The sequence below is a fragment of the Zingiber officinale genome, chromosome 4B (genome assembly GCF_018446385.1).
Source record: "Zingiber officinale cultivar Zhangliang chromosome 4B, Zo_v1.1, whole genome shotgun sequence".
NCBI lineage: Eukaryota > Viridiplantae > Streptophyta > Magnoliopsida > Zingiberales > Zingiberaceae > Zingiber > Zingiber officinale.
In genome coordinates this window covers 118,096,118-118,120,526 of record NC_055993.1, presented here as the reverse complement: position 1 = coordinate 118,120,526, position 24,409 = coordinate 118,096,118, and the positions used below count along the sequence as shown (strand labels likewise).

At 35.8% G+C, this 24,409-nt stretch overlaps 1 protein-coding gene across 1 annotated transcript; it reads right to left on the bottom strand.

Annotated features, from left to right (window-relative positions):
- Positions 1–5,146: 5,146 nt before the first annotated feature.
- Positions 5,147–11,539, bottom strand: LOC121978583 (beta-galactosidase-like). Its single transcript, XM_042530911.1, has 18 exons — positions 11,378–11,539; positions 10,164–10,259; positions 9,952–10,064; positions 9,799–9,865; positions 9,614–9,706; positions 9,188–9,331; positions 8,834–8,922; positions 8,645–8,750; positions 8,437–8,524; positions 8,195–8,313; positions 7,948–8,112; positions 7,576–7,751; positions 7,304–7,407; positions 6,939–7,048; positions 6,321–6,434; positions 6,125–6,232; positions 5,771–5,979; positions 5,147–5,270 (listed from the first exon to the last, which is right to left on the bottom strand). The coding sequence occupies exons 1-18, from the start codon at positions 11,537–11,539 to the stop codon at positions 5,147–5,149; spliced, it is 2,187 nt and encodes a 728-aa protein (XP_042386845.1).
- Between the last annotated feature and the right edge of the window lie 12,870 nt (positions 11,540–24,409).

Below are 24,409 nucleotides of genomic sequence, written 5' to 3'. Positions count from 1 at the left end.
TTGAAAGAGTAAAAATGTGCCAATAAATTTGAGGAATTATTGATTAAAGAAGGCACATCAATATGTATTATTCAATTGTCATCACATCCAATCTTATATAGAGTATGTTTTTTTTATATAAATCATGTGTTTAAATATATAGCTATTTAAGTAATCTTTATTTATAAATTTATTATTCTTTCTTGTAGTGAACATCGAAGAATTCTGAATCAAAGTCATTCTCATCTTCCACCACAACAAATTGAGTGTTTACATAGTGAAACGTTTTCCTCATGGTTTGCCAGTCATGTAAGTTGTGTTGTAATAGTTATTAAAACTATATGTTATAATTATTTTCAAATATGATTGATTAAGTACTTATTGTATGATAGATTAAAGATACAAATCTTCCAGCAGATGATCCAGTGTCAAATGATTTGAAATTAATTGCCAGAGGTTCAGATGCTATTGGCATACGATATCAAAAATTTATTTCAAATGGATTTAAGTTTCATACAAAGGAAGTGGAACGTAAGAGAAAAACTCAAAATTGTGGTGTAACTGTTAGGGCAACTACTTCAAGTTATTCAAGTATAAGAGATTATAATCCAGTATTAAGTGAACTTGATTACTATGGGCTTTTACAAAATGTGATTGAGTTAAACTATGGAGGAGGTCGAAAAGTTGTGTTATTTGAGTGTGAGTGGGTCTCCAAAGGCAAACGGCTAAAATTGGATGAGGATGGTTTTGTGTTAGCAAATTTTAAAAATGTTAGGCGTCATAGCGAGCTTTATATTTTAGCATCTCAGGCTATGCAAGTATTTTATGTGGAAGATCCAATTGATTGTGATTGGCATGTCATTATCACCACTGATGCACGAGCAAAGCATAAAATGCAGCCTATGACAGATGTTGATACATATCTTCAAAGTAATATTCGTAATTCTGAAGACTACAATGAACATGAAGAAGTAGTTTGGATTCGAGATGATGTTGCAGGAGTGGAAATTGATACCGATTTGCGATGAGTAGAGTTTATTGTTGTCATATATTATGTAGTACATGAATTACAACAAATGAGTTATGGGTTGTGGTCCTTCATGTCTCCATATCCATCTTTTCACCCACCTACTTCGGTAATCCTTGTGTTTGCTTCCATTGGCTTACATCACCACTGGTTCTGTGGGCACTAACACGTCGAGCTTGCAAATGACCTTCTTGTGTATGATCTCTATGTCAACCACCGGCTGTTGAGCCTGTGTGATGACGAACTCCCACAGGTGAAAAAGTTGAGAATGGTCCCATTTTGACAGCTGTGGTTCTTAAGAATGCCAACAGTGATTTGCTATTATTGAATATGGCCAGGGAAATGATTTTGCAGAATTTGAGTCTACCTTGATACACACAAATAGGTGCTAATTGTAGAATTTGAAGTAAGAACGGTGTAAAAAAGAATGGATATCAAAGATTGGTCCCTCAATGTCTTTTGGAAAGGCTAACAACCTCAGGTCCTTGTTTATAAGCAGATATCTGATTCAACAAGTCAGTTTCTATTTGTTTAAACAAATTTTCAATGCTGAATTTCTTCCAGGCTACATTGAAAGCATATGTTTGATGGTGCAGCAGCTTGTGTCCGATGGTGCAGCAGTTGTTGGTTCTGCAGATCTCTGATCCAACGTTTTCCTCTTTTTCTTTTTTTTTTTGTTGCTGCTGCTCCCATCTGACTTCAAATTTAATGCTTCTGCTACTCCCACCGATTACTTTAATATAGTATTTTTCTTCAAGTTTGATGATCTTTGGAAAACATGCTTCTATTGATTAGCTTTATTAGCTTCTATTGATTAGTTTTATTGAAGTAACTGAAGGTGGAAAACATGCTTATTATATTGGGATGAACTTGAATATTTGCAAGAAAAGGAAAAGGGACACCCTCCATCACGAGTTGAATTATTCCATGCTTGCTTTACTCATGCCAATGGAAGTCCTTCAAGTAATATTGTAGCAGAAAGATTGGTAAGCTATTTTATACTCTTCAACTATGTTGTAGCAAAAATGATTATTTTAATTATCATTATAGATTTAATAACTATTAACATGTTATGTTTTGATAAAGGTTGCAATGAATGAATTAACAAATCAACTTCCTAAAGATTCTAATGATCCAATGAATCAGAATGATATATTTGCTCAAATCATGGGACCAGATAGACCTGGTCGAATATGTATGCTTGATGATGGTGTTAATCCATTTGATTTATGGGGTGAAGCTCCTAGTCGTGGCACATGTAATCGACTAGTGATGGAACAACAAACAAAATTAGAAAAAATGGATGAGCAAATTAAAAAGCAAGGCCAACATATTGCAATGTTAGAAGCTAAAATTTCAGATCAATCAAACCAGAGTCATTTTTCAAATTATGATAGTAATCAACACACATCACCAAGTAGTAATCCACAAATGTCTGTTCCTCATCATCCATCTTTACGAGTAAGGTTTATTAATTTCATTTTTATTATGAGTTTCACACATCTTCAAATTTTTAACTCTTTTACACTTTTATGTAGTTTGGACGTTCTATTTTGATCAAAAGTTTATTTGATTCAACGAAAATTGTGGCAAAAGGAGTGCCATAGCATGGATCCAAATACTATAGTACGGAGATAGGCACTAGGACCAAATTGGTGTGAAGTAAGAATACAAGTTGTCCTACAACCAGAAGAGAGTTTAATTATACATTATGATCTTTTAAAGAAGTTTGAGGATACACTTGGAGGAATGATATCTTGGCCTTATCATCTGGTATATTTTCTAATTTTCATTGAAATATTATTAATTTTTTATATTTATCATGTAATTATAATTTTAAATAAATATGAAATGCATCTGCAGTTAACAGTAAACGAAGATTACTATTAGGTGAATATGAAATGATCCTTTACATTTTCTCATCTGGTATGATATTTAATCTTTATCATTATTTCTATTAACTTTTTGTCTTCATTGTTTTATTTCACTAATACAAATTTATTCATTGTATTTGTAGGTGATAGGTACTTGGATTTTTGTGAAGCAATACGACAGTTGAAGATGATCTGCCTAGTTAGTTTTTTATTTTATAAGACTTTGTTCTAAAACTTAAGATTTTGAGTGTAGTGTTTTGTTGGTTTTGGATGTAAAGAACTTGTCGTTAGTTTGCATTTGTAACTTTAACTCAAATATTTGTTGGATGAATTTAGATTATCTATTTGCACTTTAAATTGTATTTTATATTTTTTTTCTATTCTAAATGGTGGATGGATTGTGATGATGTGCAAATATTGAATTCATGTTATATATTCTATATAAATATTAATGATCATTTTTAAATATATTTATAAATTATTATAATGACATTTGTTAATGTCAAAATAGATTAGTTAAGGTGACATTTAAAATGATTTTATCAATTATCTTTACTGACACATTTTATTGTCCTTATAAAAAATATAAATATCATAATAAATGAGTTTTGGTGACATTTAGCTTTGTCACTGTTATGATGATAAACGACATATATAAATGTCCTTAAAAAAAGACTTTTTTTGACATTTTAGAGTGTCGTTATATCTTTATATTAGGACACTTTTGATGTTAGCATTGATGTTGTATAACGACATTAAAAAATGTCAGAAAATTGAGGAGGGTCTAAGACGACATCACTTTATAGGACGTTTTTGGTAGATGTCACCAAAACGTTAATGTCACCATAAATATGCTATAAGGACATTTAAGTGTGTCATGTTAGACTAATTTTCTTGTAATGAATGGAATCCCTCCGGTCGACTGGAGCTTGGTCAAATCCTGATCTTGACTAGCTTGCTCGGATCGTTGGATAAACTTGCCATCTTCTGTAGCTCTAACACCGAGGTTGCCTCGTCCCTTGCTATGGTCGCCTAGAACCTCCCGACTCTATCAGTTGAGGTTTATCCCCAGCCATTCACTCGAAACTCCTTCCAATCGTCTTGAACCGTCAAATAAGTGCTTCCCTACAATTTTTACGCATTATGAGTATGATGGATATGTGTACGTTACTCGAACCTACCTTAGCAAGATGTTCAACTCCAAGTAACCTATCTAGATTTAGTTTGTCAACACTCAGCTCCCAGTTGACTTACTTGGACTTAGTGCCAAGATCTCAACTCCCAATTGATTACTCTTGGACTTGAATTCACCTAATTTCTAATTAAAGTTTCCTTGTCTAGTTTCTAACTAGGTTTTCCACTGCCTAACCTGTTAACACTTTACCTTTGCATGGTTCCAACTAGAACTTCAGTTGTCTAGTTCCATTAGAACTTAGTCATTACCTAGTTCCTAACTAAGACTTCACCTCTTATCAAGTAATCTACACCTGCACACTTTGACAACATTTATCAGTACAACACAACTTTAAATTTAGTCATACTTCAAAGTTTAAGTTTAATGTGGTGCCCCTAACAACAATAAAAAGATGGTGATGTAGTGTAAATTTAAAGTAATAATTTATAAGGTTGGAAAATGATGACAACCATCAAGCTTTTTCATATATATTAAATCATATTAACCGATTAGTGGCCCAATTACATTGAAATAGGTGAAATAATCTTAACAACTCGTGATAACCATTGCACTTATACAATTTAACCAAATCAAGATGGATTATGGCACACCTTTAACTTGCTAAGTTCTCAATTAATATATATATTAGTAGATATAGTGATGTACAACACTTTCATATATTATTCAAAGAGTTTAGACGATTACATTTAGCTTAGACATCCATCTCAAATTTAGTAATAAGAAATTTTATTCAAGGAATAAAATATGGTTGGGCAATGTACAATACTCAGAATTTAGCATCCTCTTATTGAAAACCAAAGAAAATTAAACAACTAATCAATATCTTGCTTGCACCACTACTCCTTTGCTAAGATTATTACATCCACGTACTAAATTTAAAAGCACTCTTTGTAAATCGATTGAGCATCGAGCTTGGGAAGTACATGCCTGTAATCAGAAAATGTTAATAATATATTACTTAATTTTGTTGTTATATTCAAATTATAATTATCTTATTACTAAGATCTTTCTTACCTTATGTGTTATTGACATGACATCAAGAGCATCACAATATCCTTTCGCAAATAAGCCTCAAAATGTAGTCGCAACGGACGACACTTTTTGGAGACTTATTTTGGATATATCTCCTCCAAATTCTTCAAATAAGATCAATGTATTGAGCCCTTTGGTTGTGAAGTATCTGGGAACATGGTACCTATTTGAAATTATGCACTTAGGACCAATGTAAAATCATTGCACAAGAAGAGATATGCATCTCGAATTAATATCCACATTTTCTTCCTGAGATTTTTTATAAAATTCCTTAAACAATTCATATCCATATTAACTGAAAAAAATATAATGAGAAACAAAAAAAAAATAAAACAAGTTCTCACGTGCAAGCTAATTTAAGATGGAATATTTTAAATATAAACATTTAGTTGATGTTCTTTTAATATTATATTGTGTAGCCTTATGGAGGGGTGAATACAATATTTGACATGATCAAAATTTAGCTAAGTAAAAAGTTGCAGTAGTTTGTACTTAAGAAAACTTGTCTGAATGCCTCATTTACTAGAGTTTACTATCTTGCAAACCTATATAAAATCACAATGATGTTTTACGGAAAAAATATGACATTTTACCATAATTTTATAATATTTAAAAGTATTATAGAACTTAAGTATCCAAAATTAAAATGATTGAGACACTTACCATCTTTGAGAAGGCTTTCCACAATCAGTTCTACATCTGTTTGAGTCATACTCATGCCTGTAATCACAAGGTCCGCATCCTTCATCATCAGCGATGAAGGATGGCCAATATCGACCAATGCTATGTCCATTCACCCAAGCATACCCTTTTCCCATGCCTTGCAAATCGAGTACCAAAGCATCATTTCCCTCAGGAACCTCAAATATAGTCTGTGATAATAAAATAACAACTATTTCATAATTGTAATTAAAAAAAAAGAACAAATTAAGTATATGATTATAGTAGTTCAACAAAGACAATTTAATATTACAATGTGAATTTGTGCTTATAATAGAAAGACTAAAAATGTCTTACCTTATACCATATAAGCGGTCTATTAATAGGTAGATGACCAGAAAACCATTTGATACTATGTTGTTGTGATGGCAAGTACAATTTCTCATCCTCTCCATTCAACCCAATCTTAGAACAATTATAGAATGGTTTCAAGATTTTTTGTAACACGGTATAATTTTTAAATGAATCTTCTAAAATATGTACTTGATGGTACCTTATATGTCCATGTGTTTGATGTCAAGTTGATTGTTGCATTTCCGTATCCAATAAGGTTGACTGGACCACCATCGATTCCGGCCCTTTGTAAATCAAAATATGCTCCATAATTCTAACCAGTGCAACAAACATAATACAATATTGTTAGCAAGGTTTTAATTCCAAGAACCAGTTGGAAGAAAAATAAAATAAATAAGATTAATGGTTTTAAAAACATGTTATTTCCATTAAAACAAAGATATTGTAAAACCAAAACAAGTAACTTTATGTAAAAAGTAATATTGAGATACAATCTTTATCTTAAAATGTGTTATTCTAAGATATACAAGAAAAAACTTTTGTGCTTAGTGTCATGAGAGAAAGAAAAATAGTAGAATATTTTTCTCCTTCATATCAATTTATGATCTTTCAAATATGTCCATAACTTTTTTAATTTTCACGCTCTAATATTTTAATTCACAATTTCCTTAATTGTTGGATGTATGATCATAATTGTTTGAAAAAAAAAGGAAAATTTCATCTTTTCATATTATTTTGACGAATATTAATAAAATATCTTGTTGACTATAAGAAATGATATAGAATAAAAACATGTTCAATAGAAGGAAATACAAACCGCAAGTCCGTTTGTAGAACTAAGAAGGGCTATGTAATTGTGCCCTTTTCGTATTTTTGTTGTCTGCTCAAAGACAAACTCATACACTCCATTCACAGCATATTGTGAACCTGGTTGATAAACTTCATTAGATTCTTCTCTAAAATTTTCACCCTAGCTAGTAATCATCAATAATTTGAAAAATAAATAAATATTTAATCAAAAACTTTTTGCATCATTTTACTAATCTAAAATTTAGACAACTAGAAATAATGGCCAATTAGATTCAATAATTAATCAAAAAGGTATAGACGGAACTTCAATGATGGAGATTATTAAGTAGAACACCATATAACATTGAGAATAAACTAGCAAAGAATGATCACCTATAAAGTGCTTGTTAACAAAAGCATGAATAATATGCCCTTTTGTATTAACATGAAGCTTCATTTTCTTGCTCCAATATTGGCGGAACTTGTTCAAATCAATTCTGTAACATGTGGAAGAATAAATCATAGTTATGTCACCTACAATTGCTCCGAAAGGGACAAATCAAAAGTGAGTTCTTTATTCTCTTTTGCACAAGTAAATTATCATATTTTTCAATCCTATGTGGAAACCTACAAAAATTGATTTAATTGAGGTAAAAACCAATTACCTAGTCATGTACCATAGGAAATCACTAGTATCACCAGTAGTCAGGATCTGCTCTAATAAAGAGTTGTTAGAAAATGCTCCTTTTTCATGAATAGTTGTCAGTATCTCAGGCCGCCATCGCCAATTGAAAATTGATCCAGTAGGCTTTGTGACTATTAAAGTGGTTGGAGCATTCACCTGCTTTCATGGAGTGTAGTATTTAAGAATAAAAAATTAATTATCTCTCAACATGGAACAAGGTGACTAAGTTTGATTTATTTATAAATAATAATTTCACTTCTCAAGAATTTTTCTCATATATTTTGTTACAAATTTAAAATGTATATCATCAATTACAAACATGTTAGCTTTTCAAAAGATGCCTAAATATTACCTTAGCAGTGTTATACACTTCTTTCTCACAATTAGGAAGGATACTGATAGATTTGGAAGGGACAAAATATATCTTTCCATTGTATGTCAGGTTGGTATCAGTTGATTGATTAGCATTTATCAAAAAACAACCATCACTAATCCCATTTGCAATGTATTTCGTCACCTGCAATTTAGTAGTATAGTATTATTTTCTATGAACTAGACGAAATATTATCTTATATATATGAAGTAAGCAGTAGACTTACTGTTAATCCAGCTCCTAAGTTTGTAGTATTGGCAACTCCATATACGAGAACCTTTTCCATTACTTTTATGGCATTATGCAATTGCTCTAAGTGTCCCCACTTGGGTTGCCTTATATTCCCTATATTTAGGATAAGAAAAGAATCATGCAAGTCACTAATTTTTAATAATGTTTTGGATTAAGTAAAAATAATTTGTCTTTTGGATAATAAATGTTGTAAAAATGGATTAATGAAATTTATACCATATTCATCTAGAGGAGCATCATAATCGTACGACGTTACTATATATGGGCCTCCCGATGTCCGACCAAAGTTTGTTCCTCCATGATACTGGAAATAATTATGCTATTACCACATGAATTTCAGAAAATATTGAAAAGAAATAATGATATGCGAGGAGCTAATGTAAGTTAGTAAGTAACAATGAAACATTAGTTATAGATTTCAAACCATATAATAGTTTTGCAAAGTTCCTCCCGATGCAAAAAAGTTTGCAACGGCATAAGCTATGTCCTCGACAGGCCTATGTGGTTTACTTTGCCCCCAATTTTGAAACCTGAGCAATTCATCATTTAGTTATTTCATATTTTATTTAAGAAGTGTAATACTCATTATAATAATAGAAAAAACTAAACTTACCATCCCGTCCAATTCTCTGTCCACATTTTAGGGCTAGTTGGACGATTTGGTGTAAACTTGTCACAATAGAAACCATTACAAGTGTTTATCTGTTAAGAAGGAGAAAAAATATATACAATTTACACCAAATGAATTAATTTTTTTTGTCATGATATATAGATGCACCTATAGATTGTTCAAAATGATCTTGATTTCATGATTGTACATAGGCTCATTTGATCAACAATTTTATCATTTACCTTATTATAAAAATACTTGCAAGAGGGAAGTTAGCCAATATATTCATAATAAAATTTTAATTAGTCATGTTACTTGATGCTTTCGAAATAAAATATTTAAGAATTATGCATTTACCATAGGAGGTGGGGCATCCGCTTGTTGGCACATTATCCATGGCACACCTATATTAAGTGTTTCTGCCATGTTTGCACACCATTGGATATATCGTTTCCCAGCAGATCCATACTTGTCCATGATATTGCCATACTCATTTTCAATCTGAGGAGTACACGTCACAAGTTTAGTTGGTCTTTCAATGATAATGAAATGGTTAGAGGTCATTGCAACTTTGGTACACAAGGTATAAAAGATGACAAAGTAATTAATAATCAAATTAACTACATAATTTTATGGTATCTATTCAAATTTTGTCTAAGATAGCTACTATTCTAAGTTAACTACATAATTAAAAATATGTGTCGAAGTTTGAAGAAGACATGCATGGAATTGAAAGAAGAATTAACATTTGGAAGTGTCTTCTTTTATTTTCTTAGAGCATACTTGGGCTATGATGATCGGTCCACCTTGTGATGCAAAGAGACGTTCATTCTTGACCATGTTAACAATCAAAGTGGTGAAATTTTGCATCTCAGCCTACACAATATCAGATGGTAACATAAAAAAGTAATCTAAAAAATTAAGAGTTGAATTCAAGAGTCAAGCTAAGTGCATATATATGATAGTACCTTAAATATTTCATTATCAGTTCTCATTTCAACTCCTGAAATTTGGTGTAGCCACACAGGAAACCCACTGAGAGGAGTCAAAACAATCTTCATATATTCTAGCTAGCATCATACATGGAAACAATATTATGCAAATGAAGTTGTTTAGGTTACCCATAATTCCATTCAGCACAAACATATGGTCCGATTCTAAGAATTGCAAAAAGGCCTGCATCTTGAACAATCTTGATGAACTTGATAAAGTCCAAGTTTCCATTAAAATTGTACTGTTGGGAGTAGAGAAAAATAGACAAAGGTTAGGAAGGTTATTACAGTTGCAATATAGGCACATGATGCATCACAATAAGGGTAGTTAGAAATTAAACCTCTCTTTTGGTAGGCTCATGAGCATTCCAAAAGATATATGTCTCAATGGCATCAAGTCCTCCTTCCTTTGCTTTTTGAATGAGGCCTGGCCACATCTGAAAGAAACCAAAATCCATCAAAACTTGTCACTTTAGCATATGCAAAATATGTTGGATTGAAAGGATAAGGCTGGTGGGAAGGAAGATGCTTATCTTCAATTTGTTTGCTTATATTGATAATCGAGTTGATATGGAATGGAAATATCAAACATAAATACAAACAATGAAAAAAATTAAGGAAAATTATATTTTTAATCTTGTAAATTATATATATATATATATATATATATAAAATTTTGTTCATGTTATCTACAGATTTACATTCTTAATATATTAACTTATATATATCTTTTTTCAATTTGGTCATGTTATCTATAAATTCACATTCTTAGTATATTAACTTGTATTTTTTTTTTTTTTCAATTTCAATCTTTTTTTTTTGCTTGAAAGTTGAATTGACTACCGGTAATTGACTTAGCTGGCGGAGGCGATACACACATGGAACCTAAATGGCGATCCCCCATTTTTCTCCACCATAAGCAAAAAAATTTCAAATTTATTTTCCATGTTAGCATCGATGTCGCCAGCTAGGCAATTATCGGTGGTCAATTGGAATTTACGGTAAAAAAAAGTTTGAAATTGGAAAAAAATACAAGTTACAAAACTAAAAATATGAATGTATAGATAACAGGACCAAAACTAGAAAAAATCACAAGCTATTATACTAAGAATGTGAATTTGTAGATAATATGATAAAAATTAGAAAATATACAAATTAATGTACTAAGAATGTGAATTTGTAGATAATAAGACTAAAATTGAACAAGTACACTTTAAGACTAAAAATATAATTTTCTGAAAAAATTATATCTTTGTTCATGATTAAAGGGACTAATATGACATCTTAAACAATTATATTTTCTTAATAACTGTTTAGTATAAATGCTTATTTTAATAGTATCATTATTTAAGCAACTATTCTATATATAATATTTCTCTATATTTATGAAGTTAAATCGTTAAACTTTTATGTAGAATTTAAAATAATATTGTATACATAAAAATCGTTCCGTAAATATTAAAAATATATGCACTATATATGTGAGACAAATCATATAGCAACAAGGCACTTTAAAAATAAAAGTTTGTCGGTGAGACAATATAATAGGACTTACATCAGGAGTGCTGCGTGGATAATGAATTGAACCCGAGATGAGAACTCGTCTTTCTCCATTAATGATAATTGCTCTCCCATCATAGGTAACATTTGTTGCTAAGGATGGAGAAATTAAAAAACAAACAATGAGTAGTAATAATAAAGTTCTTGTTGTCGTCATAATTGTGATAATTAACATCACACACAAGATCATCCTTCCATCCTCTTGGAGCTTTATATAGAGGGATTATTTTGGATAAGTCCTAGGCATGATTTATGTGTTGTCATTGTCCGTTTCTTTAGCTATAGACAAGTTTTTCGTAGACATTTGTAGATTACTTTGTTAGCTATAAACTTCCAATATTTACCTACCACGTAGATTAAAATAGACCGCAAACAAGTATTAGAGTTCTTATCATCATGTCAAACAAACATTTTGTTTTTTGTTTTTAATGCCAACTAGGATTTATAAGGTTTTTAAAAATTACCAATTAAATATTTACCCATTTATGATTATCATTTGTAAAGGCGAGCAATCAGTTAATAACCAAATCGACTGAATCAATTAGACTAAAATCGAACAAATTGAACTTTTTTTTTAGACAAACTAAATAGGCTGAATTTTACCATATAAATTGAATAAATAGAAATGATAAAAAAATTGATTAATTGTTACTAAATTAATCAATCTTTTTTATCGATGTGCAATCAATTGACTACTATTAGACAATAAGGTTAGAAATCAAGATTTTAGGAATTTTTTAAATACCAATCTAGCAACATCAACTAATTGCTTTATAATATTGCAATTGACTAATATTGGTTTCATTTAATTAGTTTAATCGATTTTTAAATTTTAAAACCGAGACTAAATCGAATAAACCAACATAATCAAGATTTTTTAATTTTTCTTTTGAAATTTTGAATTAACAAAACCAAACCTCTAAATCTATCCATTTAGTTTATTAATATACTTTGACTCATCCCTAGCTATATGTGACCGTTAATTGGATTGGTTTGTAAAATTTATATAAGACTCTTCACCATCTTCATTTATTAATATTTCCTTTTCTATTTTTGCTTATAAAGTCTTTAATGTTGGTGCAACCTTAGGTCAAGGTTGACCTGGTTGACCCGACTCGAGTTGACTTGACTCGAGTTGTATTTTGATGTTTGACTTGGGAAGATTGTCGGTGCAACCTTAGGTCAAGGTTGACCTAGTTGTGTTGCATGTTGATGTTTGACACTCGTGAGAGAGTTCTATTCTTGATATGGGACAAGAATAGATGTTTGGGAGACTATTGGTGCAACCGTAGGTCAAGGTTGACCTGGTTGACCTGATTCGGGAAAAAGTCCAAGTATGGAGACTTGGCAACGGAAAAGTCCAAGTATGGAGACTTGGCACTGGAAAAGTCCAAGCAGGGAGCTTGGCACGCGAAAAGTCCAAGTATGGAGACTTGGCACTGGAAAAGTCCAAGCAGGGAGCTTGGCACGGGAAAAGTCCAAGTATGGAGACTTGGCACGGGAAAAGTCCAAGTATGAAGACTTGGCACGGAGAAGTCCTGGTGAGTGAAGCCAGGCAGTGGAAAGTCCTAACTGGGATGTTAGGCAGTTGGAAAGTCCTGGTGAGTGAAGCCAGGCAGTGGAAAGTCCTAACTGGGATGTTAGGCAGTTGGGAAGTCCTGGTGAGTGAAGCCAGGCAAGGGAAAGTCCTGGTGAGTGAAGCCAGGCAGATTGGAAATCCTGGTGAGTGAAGCCAGGTGAAAATCCTAGTGAGTGAAGCTAGGTGAAAATCCTAGTGAGTGAAGCTAGGTGAATGAGAAAGTACTAAGGGGGATGGGAGGGGGAGTGAAATCCTGGTGAGGGTAGGCAGGTGGAAAGTCCTGGTGAGTGAAGCCGGGCAAGGGAAAATCCAGATGGATCAAGGGTGATCGGACATCTGGTGTTGAGAAGTCCAAGTGAGTGAAGCTTGGCATATGGAGTCGGAGAGGGCTCGGTAGCTCGTTCTCCGAACTAGGTTAGAGAGGGCACTCTAAACCGAGGAGTTGGATCGGTCTGGTGACCGATCCAGTGATACTGCGTTTGCCCTGATCGGTCTGGTGACCGATCAGAATCAGATCAGTGGCTCACTGATTGCAATCTGATCGGTCTGGAGACCGATCAGGAACCTCGCGAGAAGAAAACCGTGGATCGGTCTGCTGACCGATCCACCCATGGCCTGATCGGTCTGCAGACCGATCAGGAATAGATCAGTGGCGTGAGGAGCCGAAGCCTGATCGGTCTATGGACCGATCAGGAGGTTCCCTGATCGGTCCACAGACCGATCAGGGCTTCGATCGCGACACCTGATCGGTCTGGGGACCGATCAGGTGACAAACAGAAGCCTCATGCGCCTAGGCTGATCGGTCCTTAGACCGATCAGGGTTCTAGCCGTTGCGACGCAACGGCTAGTTTCTTCGCTGTCTTCTTCGCAGGTATAAAGGGGTCGAGGGCTGCTGCTGCGCGATGACTCTTCTTCCTTCTTGCTGTTCTAAGTGCTGCTGTGCTTGAGCTTTGTTGAGCTCCTCCAAAGCTTCGCGTGAGCTTCCGGCTGGGTTCCTGCTGTTGTAGGCGTCGCGTGAAGTTGCTGCTTCACCTCCAGTCGACAAGAAAGCAAGCAATTGGTAGAGTGCGATTGTGTTCATATTGTATTGCTTTTCTTACTGCTCTTGTACTCTTTGTTTGCTGTTGCAAACGTTTGTGGCGAGGTTTCTCCACCCACAAGGAGTATATTGTATTAGCCGGTTCTCCGGGGACTCATCCACCGACGGATTGACCGGACTCGTCCACCTTACGGACACGCCGAGGAGTAGGAGCCCTAATCTCCGAACCTCGTTACATCCTCGTGTTAAGGTTTGGTTTTCTTCTCTTTCGTTTCTTTGCTTTTCCCTGCGACTAACCTAATTGTAGGAAGAAACGAGCGATTTGGGGCGGCTATTCACACCCCCCTCTCTAGCCGTACGAAAGATCCTAACAAGTGGTATCAGAGCGAGGCCGCTCTTCGACGGATCAACACCCGTGGGAGCACAAGCGCTAGAGATGGATCAATTCGGAGAAGACATCACCATTCCACCCTTCTACAACGACAACTTCGCATATTGGAAGGTAAGGATGATGTATTTTCTTAGGACTAATATGTGGAATTGGTTTTGTGTACAAGAAGGGTTTACTCCTCCAATGGATAAAGAAGGAGAGCCTCTAGAGAAGAACAAGTGGACAAAGGAACAAGTCCATCAATCAACGATCAACAATGAGGTAACTAAAACAATTGAATTTTCATTACCTACTAATATTTTGCGTAAGATAGGTGAATACAACAATGCCAAGGAGTTGTGGGATAACTTGGCCAAGTACCATGAGGAGAGTTCCACTTCAAGCCATGAAGAGGAGCCTAGTGAGCCAAGTAGCTCACATCATGGAGGGAGCGAGTTGGGAGTTGAGGGCTACTCAACATCCAAGGAAGAAGAGGAAGTGAGTTCTTCTTCAAGATCGGAGCACGAAGAAGAAGCTTCTACCTCCGGGAGGGATGAAGAAGAGAACATCCATTCATCCTCAATCCTAGGTAACTCAAACACTTTAAGTTCAAGTAAATTGCATATAATGTGTTTTGAGTGTAGGGAATTGGGCACTACAAGAGTAAGTGTCCAAAGAGGGTAAGAAAGACTCCACCGGCGCCAAAGGTCAAGGAAGCCGGAGTCCCGAAACGCAAGGGCAAGGAGCACATCGTGTGCTTCCAATGCAAGCAAAGGGGACACTATAGGAGCCATTGTCCGAGGGGGAGGCAACCTCACAAGGGCAAGAGACCGGGCACAACGATAGGGGGAGCTAAGGCAAACCCTAAGGTAACCTCTAAGGTTCATTATTGCAATTCTAATAAAACTCATGCTAGTAGTTTTGTTGCAATTGTTAATAATGATAAGCATGTTAACTTTAGGAACCAATACATGTGCTTAGGAGCTAAACATGTTAGCCTAGGTAAGGATAACACTAGAAATACCAACCCTAGGATTAACGCTTCTAAAGTTAAGGAAAACCTAGGTAGAAATCCCAAAAGACTAGACACATGCCTAGGAATATCTCAAGAGAAATGACAAATTAAAACTTGAGGTATTAGAGAGGGAAAATCAAGTCTTGAGGTCAAGACTTGATAATTTAGAAAAGGCTCTTAAAAACATGGAGAAGTCATCTCTAGGGTTTAAGGGTCAAAAACCAAAGCCCAAGGACAAGAAAGGTTTGGGTCACAAACCTAAGTCCCAAATGGTCAAGCCCACCTATCATAATGTTCCATTCGATTATGGAACAAAACCTAGGGCTAGGAAGACCACCACCAAGGTCACAAGGGGAGTCACCCCTAGAGTTGATCTTGATGAGACCCAAATGACCAAGGCTTTAAAGCCTAAGAGGGTCATTAGGAGGGTTGCTAGGGAAGTCATCCCTAGTGAATTTTTAGTGAACCCAATGAGCTCAAGTAGGTATTGGGTTCCTAGGAGCATTTTCTCTACCCCATAGATGGGTTAGAGAGTGTCAACTCCAATAAGAAGGGTAGTTAACCCAACTTTGAGGAAATTGACACTCAAGGAGCATTTTCAAGGTTTTTGGGAACCTTTGAAAATGAAAGGGGATAATCTTTATCATTCACTCCTTGGAAGAGTTAAATGTGCCTAAAGATTGGAAATCTCATTTTTAATCTTATTTGGCACAATTTAAGGAAACCTAGAGAAAAACCATAATTGGGATTTTGGTTTTCTCTTAGGGATATATGGGCAATCTAGGATTAGAATTTAAGTTAACTAAGAGATTAAGGATACTTAGATAGGTAATCTAGGTATTTTATTTGTGTTAACTTACCATGGTTGTTTGCCATATGACATGTCATGACATCATGTTTAGTTTTATCATCATTTGAAATGTCATGATAGTGCTAGGCTAGTTTATATGTCATGCTTTATTTAAGTTTTCAAACTTTATGCCATGACATCATGACATTGGCACATGTTTTTACTTATGATATCATTATATGCCATGTCATCATCTCTTGCATTAATAATCAATTGAATTGATTTAAGGATGAAAAACACATTTTGATATTGAGATCAAATTTGTGTTTAGAAAATGCATGAGACCTTAGCCTAAGATACCTAAACCCATATCTCACATCAAAATTGACATGGATGTGCTTGATACACTCTAGATGTGTGTGAGATATTAGGATCATGAATTAGGATCAAGGTGTATAGCTCTTGTACCTAGATGAGCCTAATTCAAGATATGGAGGATCATAGGGAAAGCTTATGTACAAATCATGTACATTTAGCCCTAAGATTATGGTCCTAAATTCAAATGGTTTTAAAAGCATTTTAAAATTGATTTGAAAAACCTTGATGAAGCTTTCCTAGTGATAGCATTCATCATTGAACATTGTGATACAAAGTTGAGTTAAAACTTGAACTATTTCAAAGTTTTTGAACTTTGTATCAAGATTTGAAAATGGAAACTATTTTCATAGAAAATTATTTTTCCATGGTAGTGTATGATATGAGGAATGTATCCTCAAAATTTCACAATTTTTCGAATTTTCTGGAATTTATTAGGGGTTTCTGAATTTCGGGAGAGGAAAAATCAGAAATCCCTGTGATCAGTGTGTGGATCGGTCGCTGGACCGATCCAGGGAGGGCTGGATCGGTCACTGGACCGATCCAGAGTGCTGTGGATCGGTCTGGTGACCGATCCAGTGAGGTCTGATAGCGTGCCAATGTGCTGAAATTCGACTGCATGTCTGAAATTTCGGCTGAAAGTTGGTTTTTAGATTTCTAAAGGTTTGAAACTCTCCAAGACATTGTTGGTGCAATGGTCAAGGGGGAGTTGGCCTTTAGGGGGAGTTTTAACTATTAGTCAAGGGAGTTGACTTTTAGGGGGAGTTTTTACTCCTTGAGGATTAGTGATATGGGATTATCACTAAGTGGACTGTTGAGCTTAGTATCAAGGGGAAAATAAGAATTTCAATGAAAGGTATGGGACTTTCATTAGGAAGAAACTCTTGACCTTGATACCCTCCTTATTCTTTTGATGTGTGTCAAAAAGGGAGAGTGTTCATTGGAGAATTATTGGAGAACCCAAGTTAGGTTATCGGTTTAACCTAAGCTAGGGAAAGAATGTCAAGGAAGAACATTGGAATACTTTTGATGTGTGTCAAAAGGGAGAATTATTAGAGAACCCAAGTTAGGTTATCGGGTTAACCTAAGGGGAGAATGTCTAGAGAATGTTCAAGGAAAGAACATTGGACATTGGAAGATGGTTGGAAAACCTAAGTTAGGTTATCGGGTTAACCTAACTTGATTATGGTTTTGTCAAACATCAAAAAGGGGGAGATTGTTGGTGCAACCTTAGGTCAAGGTTGACCTGGTTGACCCGACTCGAGTTGACTTGACTCGAGTTGTATTTTGATGTTTGACTTGGGAAGATTGTCGGTGCAACCTTAGGTCAAGGTTGACCTAGTTGTGTTGCATGTTGATGTTTGACACTCGTGAGAGAGTTCTATTCTTGATATGGGACAAGAATAGATGTTTGGGAGACTATTGGTGCAACCGTAGGTCAAGGTTGACCTGGTTGACCTGATTCGGGAAAAAGTCCAAGTATGGAGACTTGGCAACGGAAAAGTCCAAGTATGGAGACTTGGCACGGATGCAAGCTGGTCAAGAGACCTGGTGAGACTTGAGTGACCTGATCGGAAAAGTCCAAGTATGGAGACTTGGCACTGGAAAAGTCCAAGCAGGGAGCTTGGCACGGGAAAAGTCCAAGTATGGAGACTTGGCACGGGAAAAGTCCAAGTATGAAGACTTGGCACGGAGAAGTCCTGGTGAGTGAAGCCAGGCAGTGGAAAGTCCTAACTGGGATGTTAGGCAGTTGGAAAGTCCTGGTGAGTGAAGCCAGGCAGGGGAAAGTCCTAACTGGGATGTTAGGCAGTTGGGAAGTCCTGGTGAGTGAAGCCAGGCAAGGGAAAGTCCTGGTGAGTGAAGCCAGGCAGACGGAAAAGTCCTGGTGAGTGAAGCCAGGCAGATTGGAAATCCTGGTGAGTGAAGCCAGGTGAAAATCCTAGTGAGTGAAGCTAGGTGAATGAGAAAGTCCTAACTGGGATGTTAGGCAGTGTGGAAATCCTGGGGGCAGTGGGAAAGTCCAGTGAGTGAAGCGGGGGGAAAATCCAGATGGATCAAGGGTGATCGGACATCGGTGTTGAGAAGTCCAAGTGAGTGAAGCTTGGCATATGGAGTCGGAGAGGGCTCGTGGCTCGTTCTCCGAACTAGGTTAGAGAGGCACTCTAAACGAGGAGTTGGATCGGTCCGTGACCGATCCGGATGATCTGCGTTGCCACGATCGGTCCGGTGACCGATCGGGCGTGCTAATATGTCTGAAATCGAAATGTCAGACCATCTGAACGCACCTGGATCGGTCTGCGACCGATCCAGCCCTCACGATCCGGACCGATCAGGAATAGATCGTGGCGTGAGGCGAAGCCCGATCGGTCTATGGACCGATCAGGAGGTTCCCTGATCGGTCCACAGACCGATCGGAGTTCCCTGATCGGTCCAGGGACCGATCAGTGAAACAGCCTCATGCGCCTAGGCTGATCGGTCTGTAGACCGATCAGGGTTCTAGCCGTTGCGACACAACGGTTAGTTTCTTCGCTGTTTCTTCTTCGCAGGTATAAAGGATCGAGGCATCTTCTGTGCGAAAACATCTCCTTCTTCCTTCTTGCTGTTCTAAGTGCTGCTGTGCTTGAGCTTTGTTGAGCTCCTCCAAAGCTTCGCGTGAGCTTCCGGCTGGGTTCCTGCTGTTGTAGGCGTCGCGTGAAGTTGCTGCTTCACCTCCAGTCGACAAGAAAGCAAGCAATTGGTAGAGTGCGATTGTATTCATATTGTATTGCTTTTCTTACTGCTCTTGTACTCTTTGTTTGCTGTTGCAAACGTTTGTGGCGAGGTTTCTCCACCCACAAGGAGTATATTGTATTAGCCGGTTCTCCGGGGACTCATCCACCGACGGATTGACCGGACTCGTCCACCTTACGGACACGCCGAGGAGTAGGAGCCCTAATCTCCGAACCTCGTTACATCCTCGTGTTAAGGTTTGGTTTTCTTCTCTTTCGTTTCTTTGTATTTTCCGCTGCGACTAACCTAATTGTAGGAAGAAACGAGAGCGATTTGGGGCGGCTATTCACACCCCCCTCTTTAGCCGTACGAAAGATCCTAACATTTAAGGAGTAGAAATTCACCACCTGCTTATAATACTACTAGAAATAAAGTCTTTAAGGACACATATAAAGGTCTTTATAATATACTTTTAGTGACATTAAAGTTATGCTGGCATTATCAAAAAAATATATCGAAATGTGGTGTTAGCTTAGATCCTCTGGTATTCCTGATATTTGTATATTGTCATTATAAAATATCTATGCTAACTTCAAAAGTATCTTAAATGTAGGAATATGCTGACAATCATAAATGTCAGGAAAAAAATATTTCATGAACATTTATATATGTCGTATTATTATCTAAATAAGGACAAATATAAATGTCACCTAAACTAATTTGTATTGACAATTATAGATGTTTTAAATTTTTATACAAGGCCAATAAAATATGTTAATATTGCTAATTTATAAGGGCATTTTAAACTGTCATCGTAACTAATCTATAATGGCATTATTAAATATCATTTATAATATTTTATAAAAACATTAACTATTGTTACTAATATCTATTCCAACTACAAAACATTCATCACATAATAGAAAAAATTACATATCATCACAATTTAACCATCATCACAATTCACCACTATAAGAATAGGAACGTTGACTTTCAAAATATATGATTCATTCACCACATCATCAAAATTCATCCCATTATCACAAAAATACAAATACAATAATAATATAAAAGTATTGAATCCAATGCTAACTAAATACTAACAAAACATTGAGTTTTAAAACTAACCAAGTCTTATAAACTAAAAACTCAACTAATTTACTATCAACCATCTTCAACCATCATATGTAAAATCTAAGTACCTGTCACCTACAAATACAATCTATAAATTTGTATAAGTAAATTAACCAATGAAAATATAAACCTAATAAACATAATTTAAAAGATTGAATATCATACTAAATGAGAAGTAGGGGTGACAATTTTTGACCCGACACGAAAACACGACCCGAACCGAACACGAAAAAATCAGGTTAGGGTTGGGTAGTTTCAGGTTCGGGTCAAAATCGGGTCGACCCAATTGACCCAATTAATAAACAAGTCGGGTTCAGGTCAACCTGAAATGACCCAATTATAACCCGCGAACCCGTTTATAATTATAAATTTAAACTAAAATTACAAATTTTAAAAAGTTAAAAACCCTAAACATAGAGATGTGCTATTGATTGCAATGTTGCTATGGTTTATCATTTATGATATGGATTTTCAATTTATGTAGATAAATGTTATTTTTAATTTTTAATTTAATATACAAAATTTCTTTATTGAATTCAGGTCATGTTCGGGTCAAACGGGTTAAACGGGTCAAACGGGTTAAACGGGTCAACGGGTTAAACGGGTCAAACGGATCGGGTTCGGGTCAAGTGCAAATAAACATATCAGGTTCAGGTTGAATAGTTTGACCCGAATTCATAATCAGGTCGGCTTCAGGTTGTCATTTTCCAACCCGCCAACCTGCCAACCCGAACTCGTCAACCCGAACCCGAACCGAATTGCCACCCTTAATGAGAAGTGGATAAAGTATCATTCCATATACACTAATAGAAATCTTCGCTTATTACCAGCTACAAATACATTTCATATTTATTTAAAATTTCAATGACATTGTAAATATAAAAATTAATAATATTTCACTAAAAGGTTAAAATCATACCAGATGACAATACCAAACTATCATTCCTCCAAGTGTATCTACAAACCTTTATAAAAGATCATGAGATCTAATTAAATTTTCTTATCAAAGATACGGGAGGATAAAGGATAGACATCCAATAAATTTACATGACCACAACTCTAGGAACTAACTAACTTGTAAATTAAAAGATTTTGAAATAATAATAATCAAAAAGAAGAAGAAGAAGTAGAAAAATAAATTAATGAAGAAAAGGGAAGAAACACATGTTTTTTCCCTTGACTTCTCAACTTTTAAAAAAAAATGTTTGTGAGAGAAAGATATCAAAAGCAGGAAGCTTACCCAACTCCTTTAGAACGTCTAGAACTCTGATCTATTATGATGCGAACATCACGCACCTGGATAAACAAAAATCCATTATGAGAAACATCGTGAGATATCCAAATTTCTAATGTAAATTCTTGATTTAGCACAACTGTTAAGCCTGCCTAACTGTTATAAAGAAGTTTTCTTTAAACAATAAATAAAGTAAGAAAAGAATCTTACCAAATCTAAATGTCCTTTGAAATAAATTTAACTGGATCTGTTGCTAAATTAGTATAGTTATGATTGTGAACTAGCCAAGTTGAGCTGAGCTCGACTATTTCAAGCTTGTTTATTACACTAAGCTTTCTGCAACCAAAAATTAAGGTACTTAGTAGGGATGAGGATACATGTAGAAGAAAGTAGGAACAAACATGTCCTCCATTTCGTTACTGAGGGAAATACTAGAAAATGGAGGCTCTATGAGCCTTTTCTTCTTTATTAAGTTTGAAGAAACTGATTTAAATAATGCTCTTTTATGGATTCCTGATCAAATTTATTTGACAATTATCTTCCAAATCCAAAGAGATCATGACATCATTTGATATGAATACATACAGATCATTCAGATATAACTTATCCTTTAATGATCAATGTAGGAATTATATTGTAATTAATTACACAAAACAATTAAATACTTAAACGATCTCCCGCATATCTACAATCGACATCGGCAAGACTCGCTGTTGGAAGAACGATCACAAGATCGAAAGGCTCTCTGCAATTCCACGAACCAAAACCCACCGCCTCAAATGCTCTTCCCTCTCTCGTCTTCTCACGTCTTTTTTCTCGTACTCCTTAATGATCCTTGGACGCACTATTTATAAAGGGAAATGACCTAGGGACATAATGGACTTTTCCATTAAAAGTAGTAGGAAACATGGGCATGTTCCCACTTTCCCCATTTCCTACATCTCCCACTCATCCAAGGTAAGTCACTAAAATTAGTTCATTTAGGTAAGTCACAAAGACCTAACAAGTCACACATACTATTTGAGAGTTTGGTCATAAAGACTTAATAAGTCACATGGACTGTAAAATATGGTACCCCAAATAATAATTAAATAATAAGGCTAATGGACAAATAATCTTGTTGGAATTTTTAGGAATTTATATATATTTTTTGAGAATTAATTGGAGCTCGTATGAGGTACGTTAAGGGGATCAATTATTGGTCCAAGGAAAAGTCTGTTTAAGTTACCCTATTTAAATGAGAAAATGTTTAATTTCATTAAATATTTTCTTTTTTCCTTTTCTTTAAAAGCTTTCCCGTGTCCTAGCCTTAGACGGTGATCCTCTTCCTTCTCGAGCCGCACCGCCGAGCTCTTCCCTTTCTCCCCTCTTCCCATCGCCGATTCCTTTTTCTTCCTCGATGCTGATGCCATGAGGGAGCTGGTAGCTGGCGGCTGAGCACTCCATCTTCCTCTTCATCGAGCTCGCACCACCGCCCCCTATTGATTCTCTCTCTCGATCGCACGACACCACCCGATTTTCGTCAACCTTGTCGCATGACACCTATTGGCCGACACCGCCGACGCCGCTGTTGATGCTTGCTGCTAGTGGTGGTGGGAGCTGCTGTTGGCCCTCTTCGGCCGAGGGTAAAGGTTCAACGTTCTTCTTCCTTCGACCCGATTGCCACATCTACAATCGGTTGCTGCCGATCCGTCTCATGCCCTAACTGCTACCATCTTGACCTAACACCAGTAGTCGCAACCACCACACTTTCTGCTCCAGTCATTCCTTTAACTGTGGAATTCTACTAGATCTCCTTGTTGGATCGAATATGAGGCATCAGTGGTGAGTCTTTGGAAGAATCAAGTTGTTGGATCAACCCTTGAAGCTCCACCAGGTCATCCCTTTCCGACAGCAACTTTTCCAGCGGTGTATCATCATTTGGGGCATTTGGAATTGGAGGTAAGGTTGCTAAATTTAGGTGCTGATTTGGGGGGTTCTCGACCTAGAAGGCCGTAGCTTCAATTGATATCGACCGGAACTTCCGACAGCAACTCCTCCGACCGAGAGTCTACAGAGATGCCTCTAGTTTAGGGTAAGAGGAGTTGTGAATCTTTATGGATGCTTGGATGTGCTTAGTAGATGATCGGATTAATTAATGGATGATTCATGAATAAACCTGGGATGAGGGTTAGTTGGGGATACTCAAACATCGTGGTCGATTACAGTCACCTTAATTAGATTAGGAATTTTATTTAGCCAATTGCTATATATGTAATTAGCTAAATACATTATGTGATTACAGGACTTTGAGTTACGACGAGCGTCTGGACGTTGGATTGGTTGATACAATCTGTTGGTTAGTCTTAGGAAGATCGTACTGGTTCCACTGTACAAAAATTTTATTTAAGTGTCGAACCGTTCCTAAATAACCTATTGTGTTCTTTTAGAAGTTAAATTAGGAATCACAAACGGAACTTAACATTATTGATTCCAAATTTAACTTATCTGTTCTTAATAGTTTAGACTTGGATCGCAAGCGGAACTTAACACTATTGATCCAAATCCACCTACGTTATAAATTTAATTAAATATTAATTTCCAAAATTGACTTCCAGGTTAAACATGGCGAGGCACTAGGCCTTCTTGGATATGGGAGCAACCACCACTTCCTAGACAAAGCCTTTTAAGGAAAACTAATATTTAATTTCCTTATATAACTCTAGGTTTAACCAAAAGGAACAATCGAATCACAAATTTGAAAAACAAAAAAAAAACAAACTCGAATAACAAATCAGAAAAA

Bases quoted from the DNA above. Each gene is read 5' to 3' on its own strand.
- LOC121978583 (XM_042530911.1), bottom strand. From the start codon at position 11,539: ATGACGACAACAAGAACTTTATTATTACTACTCATTGTTTGTTTTTTA. The intron at 8,923-9,187 runs GTAAATGCATAA...CCTTCTTAACAG, and splicing joins CGGATGCCCCACCTCCTATG to ATAAACACTTGTAATGGTTT. The intron at 7,408-7,575 runs GTAATTGGTTTT...CACATGTTACAG, and splicing joins TTCCTATGGTACATGACTAG to AATTGATTTGAACAAGTTCC.